This window comes from Ursus arctos, unplaced genomic scaffold (assembly GCF_023065955.2).
Source record: "Ursus arctos isolate Adak ecotype North America unplaced genomic scaffold, UrsArc2.0 scaffold_30, whole genome shotgun sequence".
In the NCBI taxonomy this organism is placed as follows: Eukaryota; Metazoa; Chordata; class Mammalia; order Carnivora; family Ursidae; genus Ursus; species Ursus arctos.
Window position 1 is genome coordinate 19,417,918 of NW_026622986.1, and position 21,591 is coordinate 19,439,508.

The following is a 21,591-nucleotide window of genomic DNA, read 5'->3' on the forward strand; positions in this document are numbered from 1 at the left end:
TTTCATAGAACGAGAACAAATAATGCTAAAATTTATATGGAACCACAAAAGACTCGAAATACCCAAAGCAATCTTGGGGAAAAAGACCAAAGCTGGATGTATCACAATCCCAGATTTCAAGAAATACTGCAAAGTTATATTAATCAAAACATTATGGAAGTGACACAAAAACAGACACAAAGATCAATGGAACAGAATGGACAGCCCAGAAATAAAGCCACATGTATATGGTCCATGAAACTGACAAAGGAGGCAGCAATATACACTGGGGGAAAGATAGTCCCTTCAGCAAATGGTGTTGGAAAAACTGAACAGCTACATGCAAAGGAATGAAACTGGATTGCTTTCTTACACCATACACAAAAAGAAACTCTAAATGGGTTAAAAACCTAAATGTAATACCTAAAACCATAAAACTCCTAAAAGAAAACTTGGGCAGTGATCTCTTGGACAATAGCCTTAGCAACATATTTATAGATATGTTTCCTTTGGCAAGGGAAACAAAGGAAAAAAATAACTATTGGAATTACACCAAAATAAAAAACTTTTGCACAGCAAATGAAACCATCAACAAAAAGGCAATCTATGGAATGTGAGAAAATACTTGCAAATCATATATCCAATAAGGGTTAAAAGCCAAAATATGTAAACAACTTATACAACTTAACACCAAAAAAAAAAAAAAAATCTGATTATAAGGGGGCAGGGGACCTGAATAGGCATTTTTTCAAAGAAGACTTACAGGCCAACAGACACATGAAAAGATGTTCAACATCATTCATGTCATCAGGGAAATGCAAATCAAAACTACAATGAGATATCATCTCACACCAGTCAGAATGGCTAGTGTCAAAAAGACAAGTAATAAGTGTTGACAAGAATGTGAAGAAAAGGAACCCTTGTGCATTGTTGGTGAGAATGTAAATTGGTACAGCCACTGTGGAAAACAGTATGGCAGTTCATCAAAACAGTAAAATAGAAATACCATATGATCCAGTAATTCCACTATTGGGCATTTACCCAAAGAAAACAAAAGCACTAATCTGAAAATATACATGCACACTTATGTTTATTGCAGCATTATTTACAATAGCCAAATTACAGAACAAATCAAGTGCCCAGTGAAAGATGAATGGATAAAGATGTCTCTCACACACACACACACACACACACACACACACACACACACACACACAATGGGATATTAGCTGTAAAAAAGAATGAAAGTTTGTAATTTTCAACAACATGGATAGAACTCTAGGATATTATGCTAAATGAAGTAAGTCAGAGAAAGGCAAATACCACATGATTTCAGTTACATGTTGAATCTAAAAAAACTAAACAAATAAACAAATGAAAACAAACAGACTCTTAAATACAGAGAAATAGGGGTTACTGGAGGTGAGTGGGGTGATGGGCAAAATAGGTGTAAGAGGATTAAGAGGTACAAACTTCCAGTTATAAAATAAATAAGGAGATCAACAGTACAGTATAGGAAATATTGTCAATAATACTGTAATAACATTGTATGGTGACTACACTGAGTAATGCACAGAATTGTTGAATAGCACTATGTTGTACACCTGCAACTAATATAACATTATATGTCAACAAAATAAGGAAATTCTTGCTTTAGTATTTAAAACAAGTATTTAAAAAATATCAGTTTGCTGTTAGCATCTAAAATATTACATAAAATACTCTTTCCAAAAAAAACCCTACAAAACATGACTGAGAACAATTAAAAAAAACCTAAATAAATGCACTTACCTTTGCCATATACAAGGTTACTATTTTAAAATATTGCTTTTCTATATACCAATGTTTAAAAACATACCTCTTACAAAATATTACAATTTTCATTAGCATAAAAATATTAAATGCCTTTACCATTAAGCTACAACACATTATTGAATCTTTCGATCCACAGAAATAACATGTTTTTCCATTTACTTCAGAAGAGAAATGCTATGCGCCTAACTAACCATTGAGAGCTTTATTACTACAAGAAGCAGGAAAAAAAACCACCAACAACTGGCTATTGCAGAACAAACAGTGCACACCTCCAAACCTGGGTGATTCAATAAAAAACTGCACACTGTTTACACAGGAGTGCTTACTTTTATATTGCTAATTGGGGTAATAATTACACTGTGGTAAAGCTATATGAAAGAATAAATTTTCAAAAAAAATTCACCGATTACCTTAACAACTACAGAAATAATTTAAATTAATACATTGACAATATTAACTAATAAAAAGGAAAAAAAGGTAGAAGTGACATATATATACACACACATATATATATAGGATTATTATTAGGTAGAAGTGATATATTTATATCGATATTGATACTGATATAGATATATAATGGATTATTACTCAGGCATAAAAAAGTACAAAACCTTGGCATTTGCAATGACTTGGAATGGAGCTAGAGAGTATGATGCTATGTGAAATAAGCCAGTCAGAGAAATACAAACACCATATGATTTCACTTATGTGTGGAATTTAAGAAGCAATTCTAATGAGCAAAGGGATAAAAAACAAAAGAGAGGCAAACCATAAAACAGATTCTTAACTACAGAGAACAATCTAATGGCTACCAGAAGGGAGGTGGGTGAGGGGATGGGTGAAACAAGTGATGGGGAGGAGGGCACTTGTGATGAGCACCGGGTGTTGTATGGAAGTACTGAATCACACTATACTGCAAAAATGAAACTAACATTACACTGTATGAAAACTGGAATAAAAGTGAAACCTTAAAAAACCCCAATGTGTAACATTATTACTAATTTCTACTAACACATTCTATAATTTTGTAAGAAATATTGATTTCATGAATTTAAAATTGATACATGGGATAAATAATGTGGGAGATTCCCCTGAATACATATTCATAAAACTGCTTACTATGTTATGCTATATCCAAGACTGATTTTAAGTATTCTAAATATATTGGCTAGCATTTCCAGAAATGTTCTTTACACAAGTTGCCCTGAATTTTATACAATATCTGTTGTACGATCTATAAAACTAGAAGAAAGAAAATTTATAAAATAGAGTCCATCACCAGCAATACAGAAATGCGGGACAAGAGAAAGTGGAAGGCCAGGCAGAGTCCTAGCTGCCATAGTGAGGAAAGTTTAGTTTTCCTTGGAATATAGAAAAAAGCAGAAGGGTTCCAGAAAAATTAATTGTATTAAAGAAGAAAGGAGAGGCTGTGGAGTCAGTTATGTTACTAGTTATTATATCCATGACCAGAAGACAGGTATTTTTTTTCAATAGACCTAAGTGGCACAAGAAAAGGAGAATTCTCAAACTTGAAGAGGTCCAGTCAGTCCCTCACCATTCAAATCCAGAACTCTCACAAGTCCAAGTGCAGGCTAACCATATCCACCATTGTGTCGCACTGAAAACTTAAGCTAAGCATACCCTTTCCTACACATTGTTAGTTCTGTGTTCCTGAAGAGCAGAAATTGTGTTTTGAAATGCTACCCCCATAGCCAGTTTTCCATTATTTAAGTAGGAAAATTATGATTCATTATCCATCTATTCATCTACCTACAACTAAGTTCTAAAAATGCGTATGAAACAGTGAAACACCAATAAAGCTATTGTATTTATTACTGTTATTATTAAATTTATTAATTTAATAATAATTTTTATTATGTTATGTTAGTCACCATACAGTACATCTCAAGTTTTTGATGTAAAGTTCCATGATTAATTACTTGCATATAACATCCAGTGCACCATGCAATATGTGTCCTCCTTACTACCCATCACCGGCCTATCCCAATCCCCCACCCCCCACGAAGCCCTCAGTGTGTTTCCCAGAGTCCATAGTGTATTTTGAGAGCCATAAATTCATTTGAGCCAGCAATGTCTATCAATTTGATTAGCTGGTCTTTTGAGTCTTCAATGTTGTCTTCCTAAGACTAACATTACATGTTTACATGAACAAACTTAGAAGTGAATCCATCAACGAGATATTCTAAGAGTCCTTTCCTTCCTTCCTTTTCCTTCCTTCCTTCCTTCTTTTCTTCCTCCCACCCACCCACCCTCCCTTTTTTTTTTTTTTTTTGTCAACCACGTCAAAGCCAGCTCTCCTTGGCCAAATGTTGTATTTTTCTTTCTCTTCCCTTACACTGTAATCTCTTTCACTTGCTTTGCTTTCCTCTTCACAGATTTCTTCAACACTTTCTCAATTTCTAGGAGCATTCATTGTTCAAATTAGACAAAGTGTGACTATCTATGAAAGTCACTGAAGAAACATAGTCAGGACATGCGTGATGAAATAATGGCTCACAGTGCATTTGCTGCTGTGATATCCTTCTCTTGGCCATAAAAATGTCCGAGATGAACATTCTATGTATTGCCACTGCATGAAATTTTGAAAAGATCTTTGTCTACCAATTGTATTTGGAATGGGATTTGAGATTTTTCCTGTAGAATATACCACTTAAAGAGTATTCTAATGAGTTTTGGGTGATATAAATATATTTTCCAGTATAAATATTCGTGCTCTCTCCCAACAACAAAAATAAGGAAGAAGAGACACAGGGATACAAGCATGCTATGAATTTGAGTATTAAAAACCAAGAGGAGTTCTACCATCACATTAACTTAGAAAACACTCTATAAAGAGTATGCCTGTATATTTAAAAGTGAACTTTCCTCTTCCCTCTCTGTACCATATCCAACCAAGTCATCCACTTCTGTGATTTTCAGGAGTATTTCTTTCCTCTGCAGGATTATGAGTAATAAATGAAATCAGCAAATTCATTTGTTTTATTAGTTTCAGGGTAGAATTTAGTGATTCATTCAGCAATGAGGTATTTGGGGCTTTTGTGAGAGCAATTTCTTTGAAGGGAATGAGAAAGGCAGAGGAGGTCTGAGCCCTTGCTTTGAGCAATAAGTGGAACATGATGGAGAAAAAATAGCAAGTAGACAATATGCTTTTAATAAATTTCAAGTGTATGCAGTTAAACTTCATAATCTCTCTAGCAGGAAAGAGGAATAACAGGGAAAAAAAGGGAAGTAACATTTGCTGAACACCAACTATTTGCCAAGTATTGTTTAAAACACACTGCATACTATTAACTTTTTTTCAAATCACTCAGAAGTAAATTGCAATAGTCCCATTTTTAGAGACAAGAAAATAAGAATTAGAAAGATTAAGTTGATCAGATGATATTATACATGTAGTGGGCCTTGCAAAGGTCCAAGCCCATGTCTTTAAACCTCAGACACATGCATTTTGCATGAAGCATTGTATATAGGGTTAACTAAATTAGGGCCAAGCACAGTCGGCCAGATTTTCCTAACTCGGGACTCTGCCTGAGCTGCTGTGCCAACATTCTCATCAGCAGGTAGCAGCCTTTTAACTATTGCCAAATATTTCAGGGAAATGAGTGACCTCAAAGAGGAGCTAATCCATTTAGTCCCCAAAGTTGATTAGCATGTGATATCCCAAAATATATTTGTTGTATAACTCATATTTGGAAATGACTGTGGGGATTTAAAACACACACACACCTACTCACACACATACACCTGCTTCCTGCCTTCATTATACTTGGAATTTTTATTAAACGTCTGCCAACAATACAGGGAATATGATAGTGGCTAAATTTGCATATGGACATTTAGAAGATGAATCTTGGTTGCCTTTTTCTTATTAAAATTCATTATACAATTATTTTTATCCATCATCACTTAGCAATTAACAAAATTGCCATCAAAATAAGCTCTTAAATATAACTTCTAGAGACTTACTAATAATTTAATATTACTTTTGCTAATAAAGCCCTGGGTCTTATTTGACTAATTAGAATCACTGATTCCAGATTCAGTTCAATTGCATCTTCCTAAATATATATGTTTTGCCTCCTCTTGTCTTTTCTATTTTAAGCTATCCTTGATGGAGTTCTTAGCCTATCTACATGAATATCGATGAAAAGTATGTGAATAATAGTCATTTTCAAAAGTTTAATGGATGTAGCCACTGTTTATGGCACATAATGCCATTTACCCTTCTTCAAAATGTGCAAGTTCCAAGTTCAGTGTTTTTGCGGTAAAGAGAAATTAGCGACCATTAAGCCTTTCCAAGATACACATACACACACACGTTATTCATGACATAGCAAAAATAATTAGACCGTAAGTGATAAGATTGAATAATCACAATGCAACGTGAAAAAATTGTATGTTTGTGATCTCTGCAAGAAAAAACATTTTTGCAAAACATATGATAGAAACATATTCTTAATAAGGAGTGCAAATAATGGAGGCTTACTCTCAAATATCTATACCACCTAAGGAGTACTGACAATGATGCCCAAAATAAAGGATAGTACGAATTGATTTTATTGAATAAACGTCTACAATGTACCAAACACAAGACTAGGGAAATTATATAGACAGTGACTTCTTTATTCTTAAGGGCCTAAGAAATAAGTGATACTCTCTCTGCTTTACAGATGAGGAAATTGAGTCTCAAGGCAGCTATGCAATATGCAGCAGTAAGAGGCCAGCCTGAGATGAGTAGCTAGTCTGCTCAAACATGGCACCTGTGCTATCACATTCAGTGTTGGGGAACGTATTTGCACATCTATTTAAAGAAGAGTATAACTGCAATTCTTGGATACTCACAAACTCTAATTAATGAAACCTCATGGACAGACCTGAAAGTGCCTAGAATATTCACTTCACCTCCAGGACTGTCCCCTATGGTGGCCATTAGCCAGAAGTGGCTATTGAGCAACTGAACTGTAGCTAATCCCAATTGAATGTAACATATCTCATTAATATTTTTCTATTGTTTTTGTACTGGATTGATAATATTTTTGATATATTAGGTTAATGAAAATATATTAATATCACTTTTTAAAATATAACTACGAGAAAATGTAAAATTTCATATGTGGCTTACATTTGGGACTCTCTTTATACTTCCATTAGACATTCGTGGTATCAGTGATGTGTTCAGGATACCACCCTCCTCCAATCCCCAAAATCTACTTAGAGAGAGAGAGCATTCCTTCAAAAACATCAGTGACTCCAACAGAGTCCTCTAAACTCATGATGAAGTCATAGTTTGTCAGAATCACTTCACAGTTCAAGTCTAAGGAAGGTGTAGCTTTTCACTTTTCCCAAGAGAAAGGCATATACTTTCCATTTCTGGAGGCAGAGTTACAAATAACTCCACAGTCTGTAGGAATGTTAACTCCATACACACATATTTCTCATCTGCCACATTTAAATGTGGGCATCGCAGCTAAGGAAGCCTTGAAAAAATTAAGGTATTTCACCTTATTTTCCAGAGTGTTCATTAATAATATAAATAAAGACATTTGGTTCTTTTTTTCTTTTTCCTCTTGGAGTCTTTCTCCCGTAGCCATTTCTACCAGTTATTGTAATTTATGCAAAGGAATACTGTATATCTCCTTTTTATCTTTTACTGTTTTCTTGGCTTTCCCTTCCTTCCTTTTCTTCCTTCCTTCTTTTTTGTTTCCTAAGACTAGTCAATACATTTTCAATGCATGCTCATTTTGGGGGAAAAAAACTGAAACAAATCAATAATCAAGGTGGTCCCAGGTTAGTTCCCTATTTCCTTTGTAATATTATCACAGACACTCAGTGATACTAGGTTCCTGTTTCAGCCAAATTACCCACTCACAAGACAGGCCACCTTGGCAGCCTGTGTGACACCCTGTCTCCTGTCTCATGCCCTAAGGCATGCCCACGGTGCTTTCCACCCCACATCCATTATTTGGTCTACTGTGCTCACACATGGCACTCCATCCTGCAAACCGAAGGAGTCTTTCCTTCCCATGAGCCCCAGGTGAGGCTCCAAACTCCTGCACATCCTATAAATAAGCCTCAAATCAGATGTCCTCAACTGGGTTTTTTTTTTTTTTTTTCATTTTCTTTGTATCCTTATAAGGTTTTGTGTATTTCTCCCGGTATTTAGTTGTAGTCTACCTAATATTAGAGTTACTTGAGGTGCTCTTCCTATCCCCCCTTACCATAATGAGTTCTTAAGAGCAGAGATTCTTCTATTTTCCATTCATCAAAAAACGTAATATGATACCTCAGGTATTATAAGGATGTACAAAGAACTCTACCATTGTTAATATGCGCCCTCCATTTGATAATATATATCTTATACCACTTTGTAGGTACTTTTCAATTTTCCTTTTGGAAGTTGTTTTTAACTAACTTTTATCTGAGATTTCACAATTTAAGAATCTGATATTCCCAACAAGACTGATTCGTTCTTCGTGTATCCCACTTTGTAGTTATTCATTAAAGTTTAAAGTGGTTCAACACAGAACTTGCTCCCTCACTACTACGATGCTGTAAGATTATTTTTTCAAAAGACTAGACCTATACACAAGCTAGTACAGCTGCCATCCAAATAGTCAACACAGAATGGAAAGCAAAGCTTTTCTCAAGGAAACAGATGAAGTCTGAGGTATCTGAAATGCTCCTGTATTACCATTACATGAGGATGCTTATCCCTAAACAGCCTTCAAATGTTCATTTGTTTTTCTCTGTACTATTTCACACAGTGCTAGAAACATGTCAGGGAAACACTCTGTTCAACTAGTAGTCAACTAGGAAACATTTATCGAGAAACTTCCTCTTAACCAAATTAAATTACTCCTTTTGACGCGAATGGAGAAGTAAAGGCAGAAGTGTAATGTTCCTTATTCCGTCTACCATGTTAAAAGCCAGAGCAAACAAACATTCATTCTTTTTAAAGCACTTTTGTTTTCACTAATTATAAAAGATATAATTTATATACCAAAGGAATGGCAGTTTTGGTTTCCTCAATAAACTCATGGTTTAAATATTAATATGTCCTACCAATTGACAAAATCTGTTTTCTCATTTTAATAACATACACAGCATTTGTTTTCATTCTGTACCCGTTATATCACGCAGATTAATGGTGCTTGCTATTTCCACTTCTTACAACGTTGTCACTATGCATATTATATTGAACATATACCAGCTCAACATTTTACTATAATTCTTTAGACAAATTACCAAAGGATATTTTAGTTTAAAAGACTATATGGACATATCCAATCTCCTGAACTATTGAAATATGTAAACACAACCGTTCAAATCGCAGTATCTGCAGATCTAGAAAGAATAAAGTAAATGGCACATCCACAGTCATGCCTAATTAAAATCAAACAACTGTTTTTGATGTTATTATAGCTTATTGAATAAAATGATATTTGTTAAGGACTGAATTCTGAATCAGATTGCAAACAAGGGAGTCTTCTCTTATTTTGCTGATCTAAGAAGCAGCTGACTAAACAGAACTCAGAAACCGGTAAACACACCAAAGCCGGGAGAAAATTTGGAGGACAGCATTACGAGTCAAAGCTTGAAAGGTTTTTTTTAAGACTTTTTTTCTTTTTGAAAGCAATGAATTACTAAGTGTTTATATCATTTCTTTTCCATTTCTTTCCTTCCCTCCCACCTTCCACTCTGTAAAAATAATAAACATTCACAACTTAAAATGTACCTGTTGGAAGAGGCGCTGTGAGTTCTTCTTTCATGGAGTAATGGGATAATACACAACCCTTTGTAAGCACAATGTCATCCAGGGCAATATCACCACGGTGTCCTTTACCAACTCTACCTTCAAATTTGAGTTGGAAGTCCTCATCGCCTGACAGTGATACTTCTTTCCGCTGCCAGAAATTGCCTTGTTCTACAGTGAGGTTAAGTAGGACCTTTGTTTGGTTTGAGACTGATACCTGGATCAAGGTGAGTGCCCCAATGCCATTTCCATACATGTGACAATGAAAAATTATCTGTAACCAGAAATAGGAATATTGTATATAATTAGTACGATTAACTCCACTTTACTTTCAATTATATAGTATTGCCCTCTCCTTTATTAACAGACTCCCAAAGGGAAACTAGATCTGCATGCCCTGTTCTTTGAGTACTCTAATACTGAGTGAAGTCAGGACAGCCTTAAATCATAAGTTACGATCCATGGAAGACAGAGCAGTAAGAATCAAATAGAAATTTAGGTGGAAAAACTGAGCAGAGTTTATTTTCTTTTTCTGACTTCTAAATGGAGAATTTCCTACTAAACTCTTAAAGTCCACTGTCAAAGGAATAAAATATCATTAAAAAGTGATCCATCATCTAACGACTTTTCATGATGAAGCAATAGTAGGAATTAAAGACCATTTTCACTCTCATAAAATTTAAATCATTTTCTTCAAAATAGTAGAGTACTCTTATTCTATCACCTTCTTGCACTTGAAATACATTTTTAGATCTACAAGATCTTCAGGGCTCCTCTCTATGCCACCAAACCACCAGAACAGCAGTTATCCAAATTTAGCTGAAATGCTAGAAACATGATCTAAGAAAGCAGCCTTGGGCATTTCTCCCCCCACAAGAAAAATTAATATAAGTATTTTCAAAGATTAACATTTCAGTGTTTCAAAGACAGAGTTCACCAGATTTTTAGTAATTGTTACACCGAAGGGAAAATTCAGGGGAGATTCTAGCAGAAAGAACAGTGCAGGTTAGAAACAACAGGAACTCAGGGCACTTCTAAGCTTTTGTCTTGTCATGTGTATGAATGAGGGAACACAGTAAGGGGGAGTGATCCCCACACAGAAAAAAGGTATTTTTGAAACACTAGCAGTCACATATATTACACTCTAGAGAAAAAGAAATGAATGTGCTTAAGGGAAAAGAATTTGATTAAACAAAATATGCAACGCACACTTCAAAAAGCATCAACTTAGAATAAGGAAGCCATGTGAAGTGACTCTTCTCAAATTTCCTAGCTGATGAAGCCTTCAGGTGATCCAAAATTGTTTCTTCTGTTGACGAACCTTTCCAACACGAGCTCTGTGACCGTTATGACTTGTTCTGGGAGAGGACCCATGAAATCGGGTTCCATGACTCATTAGAGTAAGAGACCTAAGGGGCCTAGGGCCAACCTCTTGAACAGCATCAACAGACACCTGAGGAAACGGTCTGACACACATAACACATGTCTGTTTGGATCCCCTGCAGCCATAGACATGGTCTTCCTACGGTTCTGCCTTGTTTTGTCTTATTTGCGCAACAAATCTAAGGCCTAACTTTCAAGCGGCTGTAAATATTTCCCTGTCTTCTTAAGGCCATTTTTTGAATGATCCCGTGTGGTTAACATGCAAACAAAGATATAAACACCTTCATTTCTACCGAAAACATTTGATAATAACATAGTCTAATCGCAGGGCATTGTGAGGGAATTAAACTCTGCTAAGTATGAGATTCATCTAAAGAGGCATCTTCTCTGGAAATTTCAGAGTTACTCAAAGGTCTCATCTCTTCCCACATCAGTCTGTCTTTCCTCCCACCACCCACCCCTCAGAAGGAAGAAAAATCTTCAGTGTGATTTTGTTCTGCTTGAAGGTAGTCCACAAGGTCAAGTGACAGCAAGGATTTTCATGAAATTTGGGAGGTCACTCTGCTTACCTGATATACATATTTTTTATATATGAGCGACACAATCATTCCCAGCATGACCTTTCCTCACTTTTTTGTATTCAATCTATATTATAAATATTCATAAAATGAACCATTCATCATTAATTTTTTGACATTTCTTTTAGGCATATTTCATTATTCTCACACAGATGTTTAAAACAGTGGGGACTACAGTTCCAGGGAAAAATAGAGATGGATGAAATCCTGAGTTACTACAGTATGAAAAACAAACCTTGGAGCATTTTCAGGAAACCTAAGTAGAAAAGCCAAAAAGCCAAGCTGGAATGCTATACATTTTATGTTTAATTTTTAATTAGCTTTCTAAGACTAAAACAAATTTGTAAATTTCAGAATATCTATGGACGTAGAGAGATTTATAGATAGAGACCTGACATATAAAATCTGGCGTGCTTGGGCTTTGCTTTGGAGGAAGTTATCAAGTACTTTGGAAAACAACAAAAACAGACGAGAAATATATTTAATTAAAATTCATTTTTTCTTGCCAAACTAATTCGATAAAGTTTAATGTTATTCTGTATAATTTGTTATATCTGCTTTAGACTGCTGAGTTATCGCTCTAACACTCTGATCTGATCATGTCACTCACTTGCAGAAAATTCTATCAAATGTGCCTCAAGAGATAATAGAAATGAGGTGAACCCCTGAGAGTTAAACTATGAAATCAACTTGCGATGAGACAGAAAAACTTCCAATACCAACTAAAAGTTTAAGATGTTTAAAACCATGACAGTGGTAGGAAGTGAAGGCTTCTCTGTACAAAAGAGAGGAGCAAGCATCTGAAATGGGTGCAGGTAATTTGCGGAGCCTTGGAGAAAAGGTTTAAAATGTCTCCTTTCAAAGGTTAGGGCTCTGTGGTGGAGGCAGGTACACAAGAATATTATATTCTGAAGACAATAAAGATTTCAATCATACCATTTTCTTCCAGCCTAATTCTTTGATGAGCTGACAGCTTTCTGAAGGTAATTTGCTTTCCTTTCAGTGTTCAGACACCGCAAACCCACTAGTTGGAATACGTGTGTTCAGATCTTAAGGAGGTCACATTTCTCATTGTAAATACAAATGGCACATTTATTCATAGACCATTCTCTGGTAAGCAAGACTCTTGTGAAGTCATCTCCGAGTGGTTAATTTACATTATATGTAAAGCTAAGTTTAGATACTAACTCGGCTGACTCAAGTCCTTTGTGAAATAAAAGCAATCAATAAAGAAAAGTGAAGGACCTGAAAATACACAGTCATCATTGAGGCCGGTTGTCCCAAAGAGCCATACAATCCTATTTATACTTTTAAGAGTACTAACATTTTCCTTAGAGTTCCACAGGATAATGGCCAAGCCAACTTTTTTTCTTGCCTGCAGAAGTTCTTCTACCTTTTTGAGGGCTAATTTTAGTCTTTCCTTTTTCATGAAGACTTCTTCAACCATAAAGTTGAAAAAGCCAGTATAAAGTGGCTCCAAATATCTCTAATATTCATTCTGGGGAATATTTAACTATATACTACTTGAATTTTCTTTCTGATGGTGGAATTCTCATAATTCCAATAAGTACTAAATTCCCTGAGGGGACGCAACTGCTTTTTACTTCTTTTGTACTATCCATAGTTTACGGATAACAGCCATGAAGTTTTCCTGTGGTTTCCAAAATTTGAGTATCTGTGGAATTTATCAATAGGATAAATTCTTCCCGCAGTCCTAATAATCTTATATCCTTACTGTACTTTCTCCTTCCCATACATATCCTAGGTTGAAGAAATTCAAACTCAGCTTTGGTCTGGTCCTGGACATTCCATTTTCTCTATTAGCTCTCTCAGCAGTTACAACATTTCTGTGTTTTTGTGTTTTGTTTTGTTTTTTTCCTTACCTTGCAGTTTTTGCTTTTTCTACTTATGACTGGGCTTGAAATTCTGGCTGCTCTCATGGGCTGCTGAGGAAAGAAGCTCTTTATGAAGATGTATTGACCAGAGGAGTTTCTTAAGGTGTGATCAGCGGCTGGCTCTGTGCCTACAGCAGGGATGCTGCTAGCTTTCAGATTCCAGTCAAAGTCATCGTCCTGCTCCTGCTCCCAAGAACAAAGGTCAAATTCAAAATCACAGCGCACACTGGAGGTACCTGGAAAACATTTCCCAATTTATGGTAGAGAGAAAAAGGAAATTAGCTGACTTCAAGATATGCAATCCAAAATTACAGTGATCTTGACATATCATGTAACATTCAACACCTTAGAAGATTATCCTGACACTAGCAGTAAAATAGAATATTTTAAACCTATGTTTAATCATTAATGTTTTGGCATTTTACTGATTTGGAAAAGACTTAGATATCCAATAAATGCAACCAAATTTAACATTAAACTAGCAAAACCTCAAAGTGTTAAGTTACCAAAGATTTTGAAAGCTATTTAATAGTTTGTCTACAAACCTTTTTATCTTTCAACAGACTTGTTCTTAACAATTACCCATGAAAACTTATAGTGACAAAATCAACCATTATCTTAAGTCATTTTTGTTGGCAAACTGCAAACCAGTTGCAACATGAATTGAGCTAATAGGTTCAGGTAAAGTAAAAGCTGATTATCTAGAGAGGCTTGGGAAGATGTGGGAGTAGGACAGTTTGCAATTGGTTACTACTTAGTTTTTAGAAACTAAGGTTTCCTAGAGTTAAAATTCTTATAAATGTAATTAAGATGTTAAAATGGCTCGGAAGCAACTATGTAAGAAAGTAAGAGATGCATAAAAAGGCATAAGGATGAAAATACATTTTTGTTGAGGAAAAAGAAAGTAATTCGTCCTAAAATGAAATTGGTTATTTAGAGACAGAAGGCTTACAACAAAATCTGTATTGAAAAAGAAAAAAAAAAAAAAAACTTGTAAAATATTTGTAAAGGGGAATCTCTGAAAAATGTTTTTCCAGGGTCAGGACTGACTAGGATTGGAATAAATGAGTTTTAAAAGTACACTGGTATAAAATTGAAATTTGGCTTTTTCTCTGCTAAAAAGACAAAGTTTTCTTGGATTATTGCTTTGCCCTTAAATTGTAAGCAAAGTTTCTGTTTTGTCTTTATCAGGTTTTTGACTACATGAAATAGTTAAAACTTCTCAAAATTAAAGGAACCAAGTTTTGCTAACAACTAGATAACCCCATGTTTTTGCCTAAGAAATCCCTTGTTACCACCTTGGTTAAATAAATAATGAAACATTAAGTTTTATAGTGATCTGTGATTCTATTCAGGCATGTGCTTCTGATATTTTTAACACATTTCCCAAACATTCAAATTCTGAATAAAGTCTTTTTGGCTAAAAGAAAAAAGAATATTTTAGTTTGCTACACATAGCTATTTCCATGGCTTGTGCAAATTTATTTCTCCGCAATTCTGGTTCCCAGTCCCAAAATCAATGAGAATATATTTTGGCATCATACACATTTCCTCCTCCAAACACCTATTTGGTCAATGAAATTTTATTTTTTCTTTCTTCTCATCTTTGCTCTTCGGGTCCTGGTAGGGAATTTAGGAAGCTTCTTATTCTATTCAATACAGTTTGGCTGGGGAAATGCTGCCTAAAGCAAAAGTTATTAATCACTGAAATTGTTTTTGTAAAATATAATCCTCATTTGAGAGAGGAGAAAATTGTGAAACAGAAAAGGTAAAAAGTGTGCTAATTGGAACTTATAATAAGTTGCAGAAATTAAATATGTTAAGTTGCATGAAATACCAACTATCTCTCCTAGATCCCTAAAAATATTTTATTACAAACATTGCTTAAGTGTTTTCATCCACTTCCAGGACATCAAGAATGACTGAGTTCAACGATGACTTTATTGATTTTCTGCCTATGGATCTATCCATTTCTGATAGATGGGCATAGAAATCTCCAACTATGACAGTGGATTCATCTATTCTTGCAAATCTATTATTTTTTGTTTCATGTTGTTTGACATTCTATTAGGTGTACACATTAGGGATTGTCATGCCTCCTTGGGGCAGTGCCTCCTTTATTGTTATATAATACCTTTATTTGTCCTTGGTAACTTTAAAAGTTTTTATTTTACCTTCACTTCTTCTCCAAGGCTCTCTTTTACTTTTGTAGATTTGAGTTTCTGATTTAGATTATTTTCCTTTTCTAAAAACGTAACTTTTTTATTCAAAGTAGGTTTTCTGGCAATAAATATATATATAATTATATATATATAAATATATATATAAAAGTATATATATATATAATTATATATATATAAAATTTTCTCAATCTGTGTTTGAGAAAGTGAAAGAGTATTTGTCCCTCACTTTTGAAGGATAATTTCATAGGGTATGAATTCGAAGATGGTAACTCTTTGTTGTTTTTCCCCCACAACACTTTAAATGTTTCAATCAACTTTCTTCTCATTTGTGTAACTTCTGAGAAGTATAATCCTTACCTTTGTTCTTCTATAAGTAAAGTGTCTTATCCCTCCGACTTCTCTAAGGATCTTACTTTGATTTTCTGTAGGTTGGAAATGATATGCATAGGTGTAAGGGTATTGTGGTTTTTTGGTTTGGTTGTTTTCTGTTTTATTTTGTTTTGTTTTGCATTTATCCTGCTTCATGTTCTATGCTGTGGTTTTGTGTCCAACACTCATTTAGGGGAAATTCTTAGTCATTGTTTTTCCAAATGTTTCTTCTGTTCCTTTCTCTCTTTCTTGTCCATGTGGTATTCCCACTACACGTTACACCTTTTGTTGTAAAGTCCTTGAATATTCTGTTGTGTTTCCTCAGTCTTTGTTCTCTCTGCTTTTCAGTTTTGGAGGTTTCTATTGTGATGTCCTCTAGCTCAGATATTGTTCTTCCGCTGTGTCCAGGCTACTAATAAGCCCACCAAAGCCATTCTTCGTTTCTGTCACAGTGGTTTTGATCTCCAGGATCTCTTTCTGGTTCTTCGGATCTGCCCCTCTCTATCGACATCGCCCATCTCTTCTTGCATGCTGTTTTAGCCGCTAGAGGTCTTAGCATGCTGATCATAGTTTTCTTAGAGACCTGGTCTGAGAATTCCAACATCCTTGCCATGTCTTTTTCTGATGCTTCTTCTCTCTCTTCAAATTATGGATATTTGCCTTGGTGTTTTGGGGGTTTTATTTTGTTTTGTTGTTTTTGCTTTTTGCCTTCCAGCAGGCCATGTGATATTTTCTTGATAAGTGGACATGATAAAGGAACTGCTGTAAATAGGCCTTGATGTGGGGAGAGGGGAAGTATTCTATAGTTCTGTGATTAGGTTTCAGACTTTTAGTAAACCTGTATCTCTGGACTGTGAACTTCACCAGCATTTCTCAGTGTTTTTCTCCTCCCCTTACGTGGAACAGGACATCTAGAGAGGGTTAGAAATGGAGATTTCCCTTCCACCGGGTGAGTTAGGCTCTGAGAATACCCTGGCAGTTTAGGCTTTCATTATCTGAGGGAATGCCTTGTGAGGAAGAGCAGAGCGCTCTGTGATACCTCAAAATGGTTTTTCCCCTTCCTACTGTTGGAAGCAGGAGAGCATTTTTCTCCGATATTTACTGGGAACCTGGTCAAACTCTTCACAATATTATATCTATACACAATATCATAGGTTAAAAATATCAACCTCACAATATTATAGGGTTTCCTGATAAGTGGGTTTCCTGAAGTTTTCAACTCTTGGGCTTGTCCACATGGCAACTCCAGCACTTCATCAATGCCAATTCACATTTCCCACCTGGGTGCTGGTTCCATTAGTGGATTCTGCTCCCGAGTCTCTAATCCGCTAATGTGTGACTCCTTGGGTTCACCTGACTCTCTTCAATCTCGGGGACATTTGCCCTGTGCCCTCCTTTCTTTTATGGATTCAAGAAGAGTTCTTGATTTTTTAGTCTCTTCAGCCATTGACTTGTTAGAGCAGCGGTATGACCTCCAAAATCATCGTATACAGCACTGGATAGTAGGAACTACACAAACATCTTCCTATAATTCTGCTGGTAAATTATAAAGCTAATGATATAGTGATGATGTAAAACTGAGCATTGTATTACTAAGAACCTGTATCTTATAAAATTGTATGTTTAGGATACTTTTAATGTTCTTTATTATTTTTATTTTTTTTATTTTAATGTTTTTTTATTATTTTATGTTAGTCACCATACAGTACATCCCGGTTTCCAATGTAAAGTTCCATGACTCATTAGTTGCATATAACACCCAGTGCACCATGCAATACGTGCCCTCCTTACTACCCATCACCAGCCTATCCCATTCCCCCACCCCCCTCCCCTCCGAAGCCCTCAGTTTGTTTCTCAGAGTCCATAGTCTCTCATGCTTCATTCCCCCTTCTGATTACCCCCCCTTCTTTATCCCTTTCTTCCCCTACCGATCTTCCTAGTTCTATGTTCCATAGATGAGAGAAATCATATGGTAATTGTCTTTCTCTGCTTGACTTATTTCACTTAGCATAGTGAAATCATGGAAGGAACCGAGATGCCCTTCAACAGATGACTGGATTAAGTAGTTGTGGTCCATATATACAATGGAATATTACTCAGCTGGAGGAGATAATGCTAATGTTCTTTATTTTTAAATGCATGATGCAGCATAAAGCTAATGAGCAATCTGATCTTAAGTAATAAAATGTACAGGTTAGAATCTTTATTAAATTCTCTCTGAATATTAAAGTGAAAAAATCTTAAAAATCTTAATTGTATGTGAGGTGGTGCCCCCAAACTTAAAATACTTAAGAAGCATCTAAGTTGCAGCATGTTGATAAGTACTTATATAAAGATTTGTCTCTTCAACAAAGCTCATTTGAACAAGTACTCAAATATTTCAGATTTAATGTAAATGAGAGTAGGAATGATTCTGTCACCAAAGCTCTCATGGCCCTGTTACTCAGTGCACAGGCCAAAGGAAGACAGGTGCACATCCCAGCTGAAGCCACAGGAATTCTGGGACAAAGATTCTACACTATTCTATTACACCAGACTCTTTAAGAATCTCTAAATTGTGCTAGGCATCAAAATTGTTCTTTGTTTATGGATTCATTCTTACAGTTACCATAGATCAGATACAATTGTTTAAATACACAAAAATAACTTCTTTGTTATTTGTAACTAATAAAGTGGAAAATTTGAAAATACATGGGTCTTTACCATTGTTTCGATACCATTTTGGAGTGTAAAGACCACTAAGATGAAAGCTAATTTTATCACATCTTCCAGTAAAAAAACTTGCCCAATCATGAAGAATGGCCTAAAACAACTTTCAGTTTTTGAAATCACTAAAAATTAATTAAGAAAGCATCAAGACTAATATGCTTTTTAAAATGGTTTAACTTAACAGCCAGGCTAACACTGATTTTTAATACTTTCAAGGATAGAGAAAATTTCTCTGTCATAATTCTGTCACCAAATGATCAGAATGGCATTTTCTAACCAATTGCTGATTCGATTTTAAAATTGCATTTGAAACATTCTGGTAATTTACTCTCTCCTACAATAGAGTGTAATAGTCTCTTTTGCTTTAGAATACTAAAGCTCTCCTAAGTATCCTTTCAGAGGCCTGGGAGGTAAATACTTTAAAATAATGAATCCCAACTCAGCATCAAGTTTAGAATCTGAACAGTTGTTTTAATTAAAAATTACAAAACAAAGTAACTAATTCAGTTGACCTTGTGTTGGAAAATTTAGCAAGTCACGAGGACTAGATTGCCATATAGACCAGCATCCAGAAAGGCCACTTGTATAAAAAATGATGTGTGCTGGGGAAAATCAGATTTGTTCTGTTTTAAAAATCACACAAATGCTGCTACATGAATTTCTATCATGTATTTTTCTTTTGATATTTACTATTGTTTTGAAGATACATTTCTTTGGAAAGTTTAATTCTAAGGTATCAGTGGAGAGAATACAATAAGCAGGCATAAGTTGTTTGCATTTCACATCACTGTGGTGAGAGGGAACAACTTATAATTTCCTATTTCACAATTTCCCATGGATGCCAGGTGAGAAAAGCAGCAAACAGACTTCTGTGCAGATGCCAATTCCTGTCATTTCAGGGAGCAATTAATGCCAGCACTAGACAGGTGTGCCATCAGGAAGACAATGATCCCCTTTGTCTACAGCTGTATCATCCATCAAATCAGCTTCTACCTTTCTAAATGCTATAATTTTTCCATCCATCGCTATCTTCACGAGCACGAAATATCAGTTTCATTATAAAAAACTCGTAATTTTGGAAGACCATAACCTAAATCCTTTTAAGAACCAACCATAGAATTCCTAAAATTAAGATCTCATCATTCTATTCAATTATTCATTTAGCATAAATTTATTGAGCATATGCAATAAATAAAGCACATTTAGGAAGCTAAAAAAAACTAACTGCAAAGGGGGCTACTTTGTATTGACCATAATGTGTGTCAGGTTCTCAGCATTCTCTTTATTTAGGTTATTTTATTTAAGTCCCACAACATCTCAGTATAATACTTATTTTTAGTTTGCTTGATGAGAAAGTTGAATTTCAGAGGATGATACTAAGCAAAGTATCACCTTGTAAGTAGCACAACTATGAATTGAAGAATGATATAAACAGAACCCTGACCACTACTCCCCTTTATAATGCGATATGCAGTGCTCCAGCGTGGGGGCTGCAAAAAACAAACAAATAAATCTACACATACTACAGGATAAGAAACTGTATGTGTCTATGAGGAATTCCTCGAAGAGATCTCTTTGTCTATAGGAAGGTAGCTGTGAAAAGATGGCAGCCATCAACTTTGGCTTGATCCTTCTTGAGGCAGGAGGGTGCGGTTTATCAATTCTTTAACTCTGTTCATCTAAACATGAATGTCCTATGGATGTCAATTTGGAAGGAGGTTCATTCAAAGGAAGAAGGTTCTGTAGTCAAATAAGTATGATGAATCCTATCAATTATATCCCTCTTCGGGAGATTTAAAAATACACGAGCATATTATTAACACACTAGCTCTGAGAATTCCCACAATATGGAAACTATTTCTTTATATAACAAAGAATATTCCCAACCTATCCAAGGAAGCTATGTATGTATTTATTTACTTATTTAGTAGAACCATGAATATCGTGTAGATTAACATTGATGATGTACAAGTTTTACCAATGCCATTAATAAACAAGAAAGGGGCGCCTGGGTGGCACAGCGGTTAGGCGTCTGCCTTCGGCTCAGGGCGTGATCCCGGCATTATGGGATCGAGCCCCACATCAGGCTCTTCTGCTATGAGCCTGCTTCTTCCTCTCCCACTCCCCCTGCTTTGTTCCCTCTCTTGCTGGCTGTCTCTATCTCTATCGAATAAATAAATAAAATCTTAAAAAAAAAAATAAAATAAACAAGAAAAAAGCATAATTGGAGAAATTAGTTTCCAGTTATAAATGGGGCACTTTCTCAGCTTTGTGACTTTGGAGATTGTATTAGCTTCTTAGTGCTTCCATAATAAAGTATAATAAAATGGGTAGCTTTAAACAATAGAGATTTATTCTCTCAAAGTTGCTAAGGCTAGCAGTCTGAAATCAATGTGTCTGCAGTGCCATGTTCTCCCTGATGGCCCTAGTGGAGAACACTTCCCTGTCTCTTTATAGTTTCTCATGGCTACTGGCAATCTAAGCATTCTTTGGCTTGTAGATACATCCCTCCAATGACATGGCATTCTCTCTGTGTGAGACACCCAGAGGGAGGGTGTCTAGGTCCATATTTCTCTCTTCTTAAAAGAATAACAGTCATTGGGCTAGGGCATACCTTAATCTAGTATGACCTCATTTTAACTCAATACATCTGCAAAGACCCTGCTTCCAACTAAGGTCACATTCACAGGTTCTTCGTGGATATGAGTTTTGGGAAGACACTATACAACCTGGTACTGGAATGATTACGTTTTTAAAGTGACTCTCTCAGATTGTTTCTCTGAGTCCATAGTCTGTCATGAGAAACAAACTGAGGGCTTCAGAGGGGAGGGGGGTGGGGGAATGGGATAGACTGGTGATGGGTAGTAAGGAGGGCATATATTGCATGGTGCACTGGGTGTTACACG

The 21,591-nt window shown here is 35.5% G+C and overlaps 1 protein-coding gene across 1 annotated transcript in view; it reads right to left on the bottom strand.

The window, feature by feature from the left end:
* MALRD1 (MAM and LDL receptor class A domain containing 1) overlaps positions 1-21,591 on the bottom strand; it is a 731,799-nt gene that overhangs the window by 370,500 nt on the left and 339,708 nt on the right. The window contains exons 26-27 of the mRNA XM_057304733.1: positions 13,413-13,660; positions 9,551-9,842 (exon numbers count right to left, since the gene is read on the bottom strand). Coding sequence (XP_057160716.1) covers positions 9,551-9,842; positions 13,413-13,660 — 540 coding nt within the window. The remainder of the gene's footprint in view (positions 1-9,550; positions 9,843-13,412; positions 13,661-21,591) is intronic.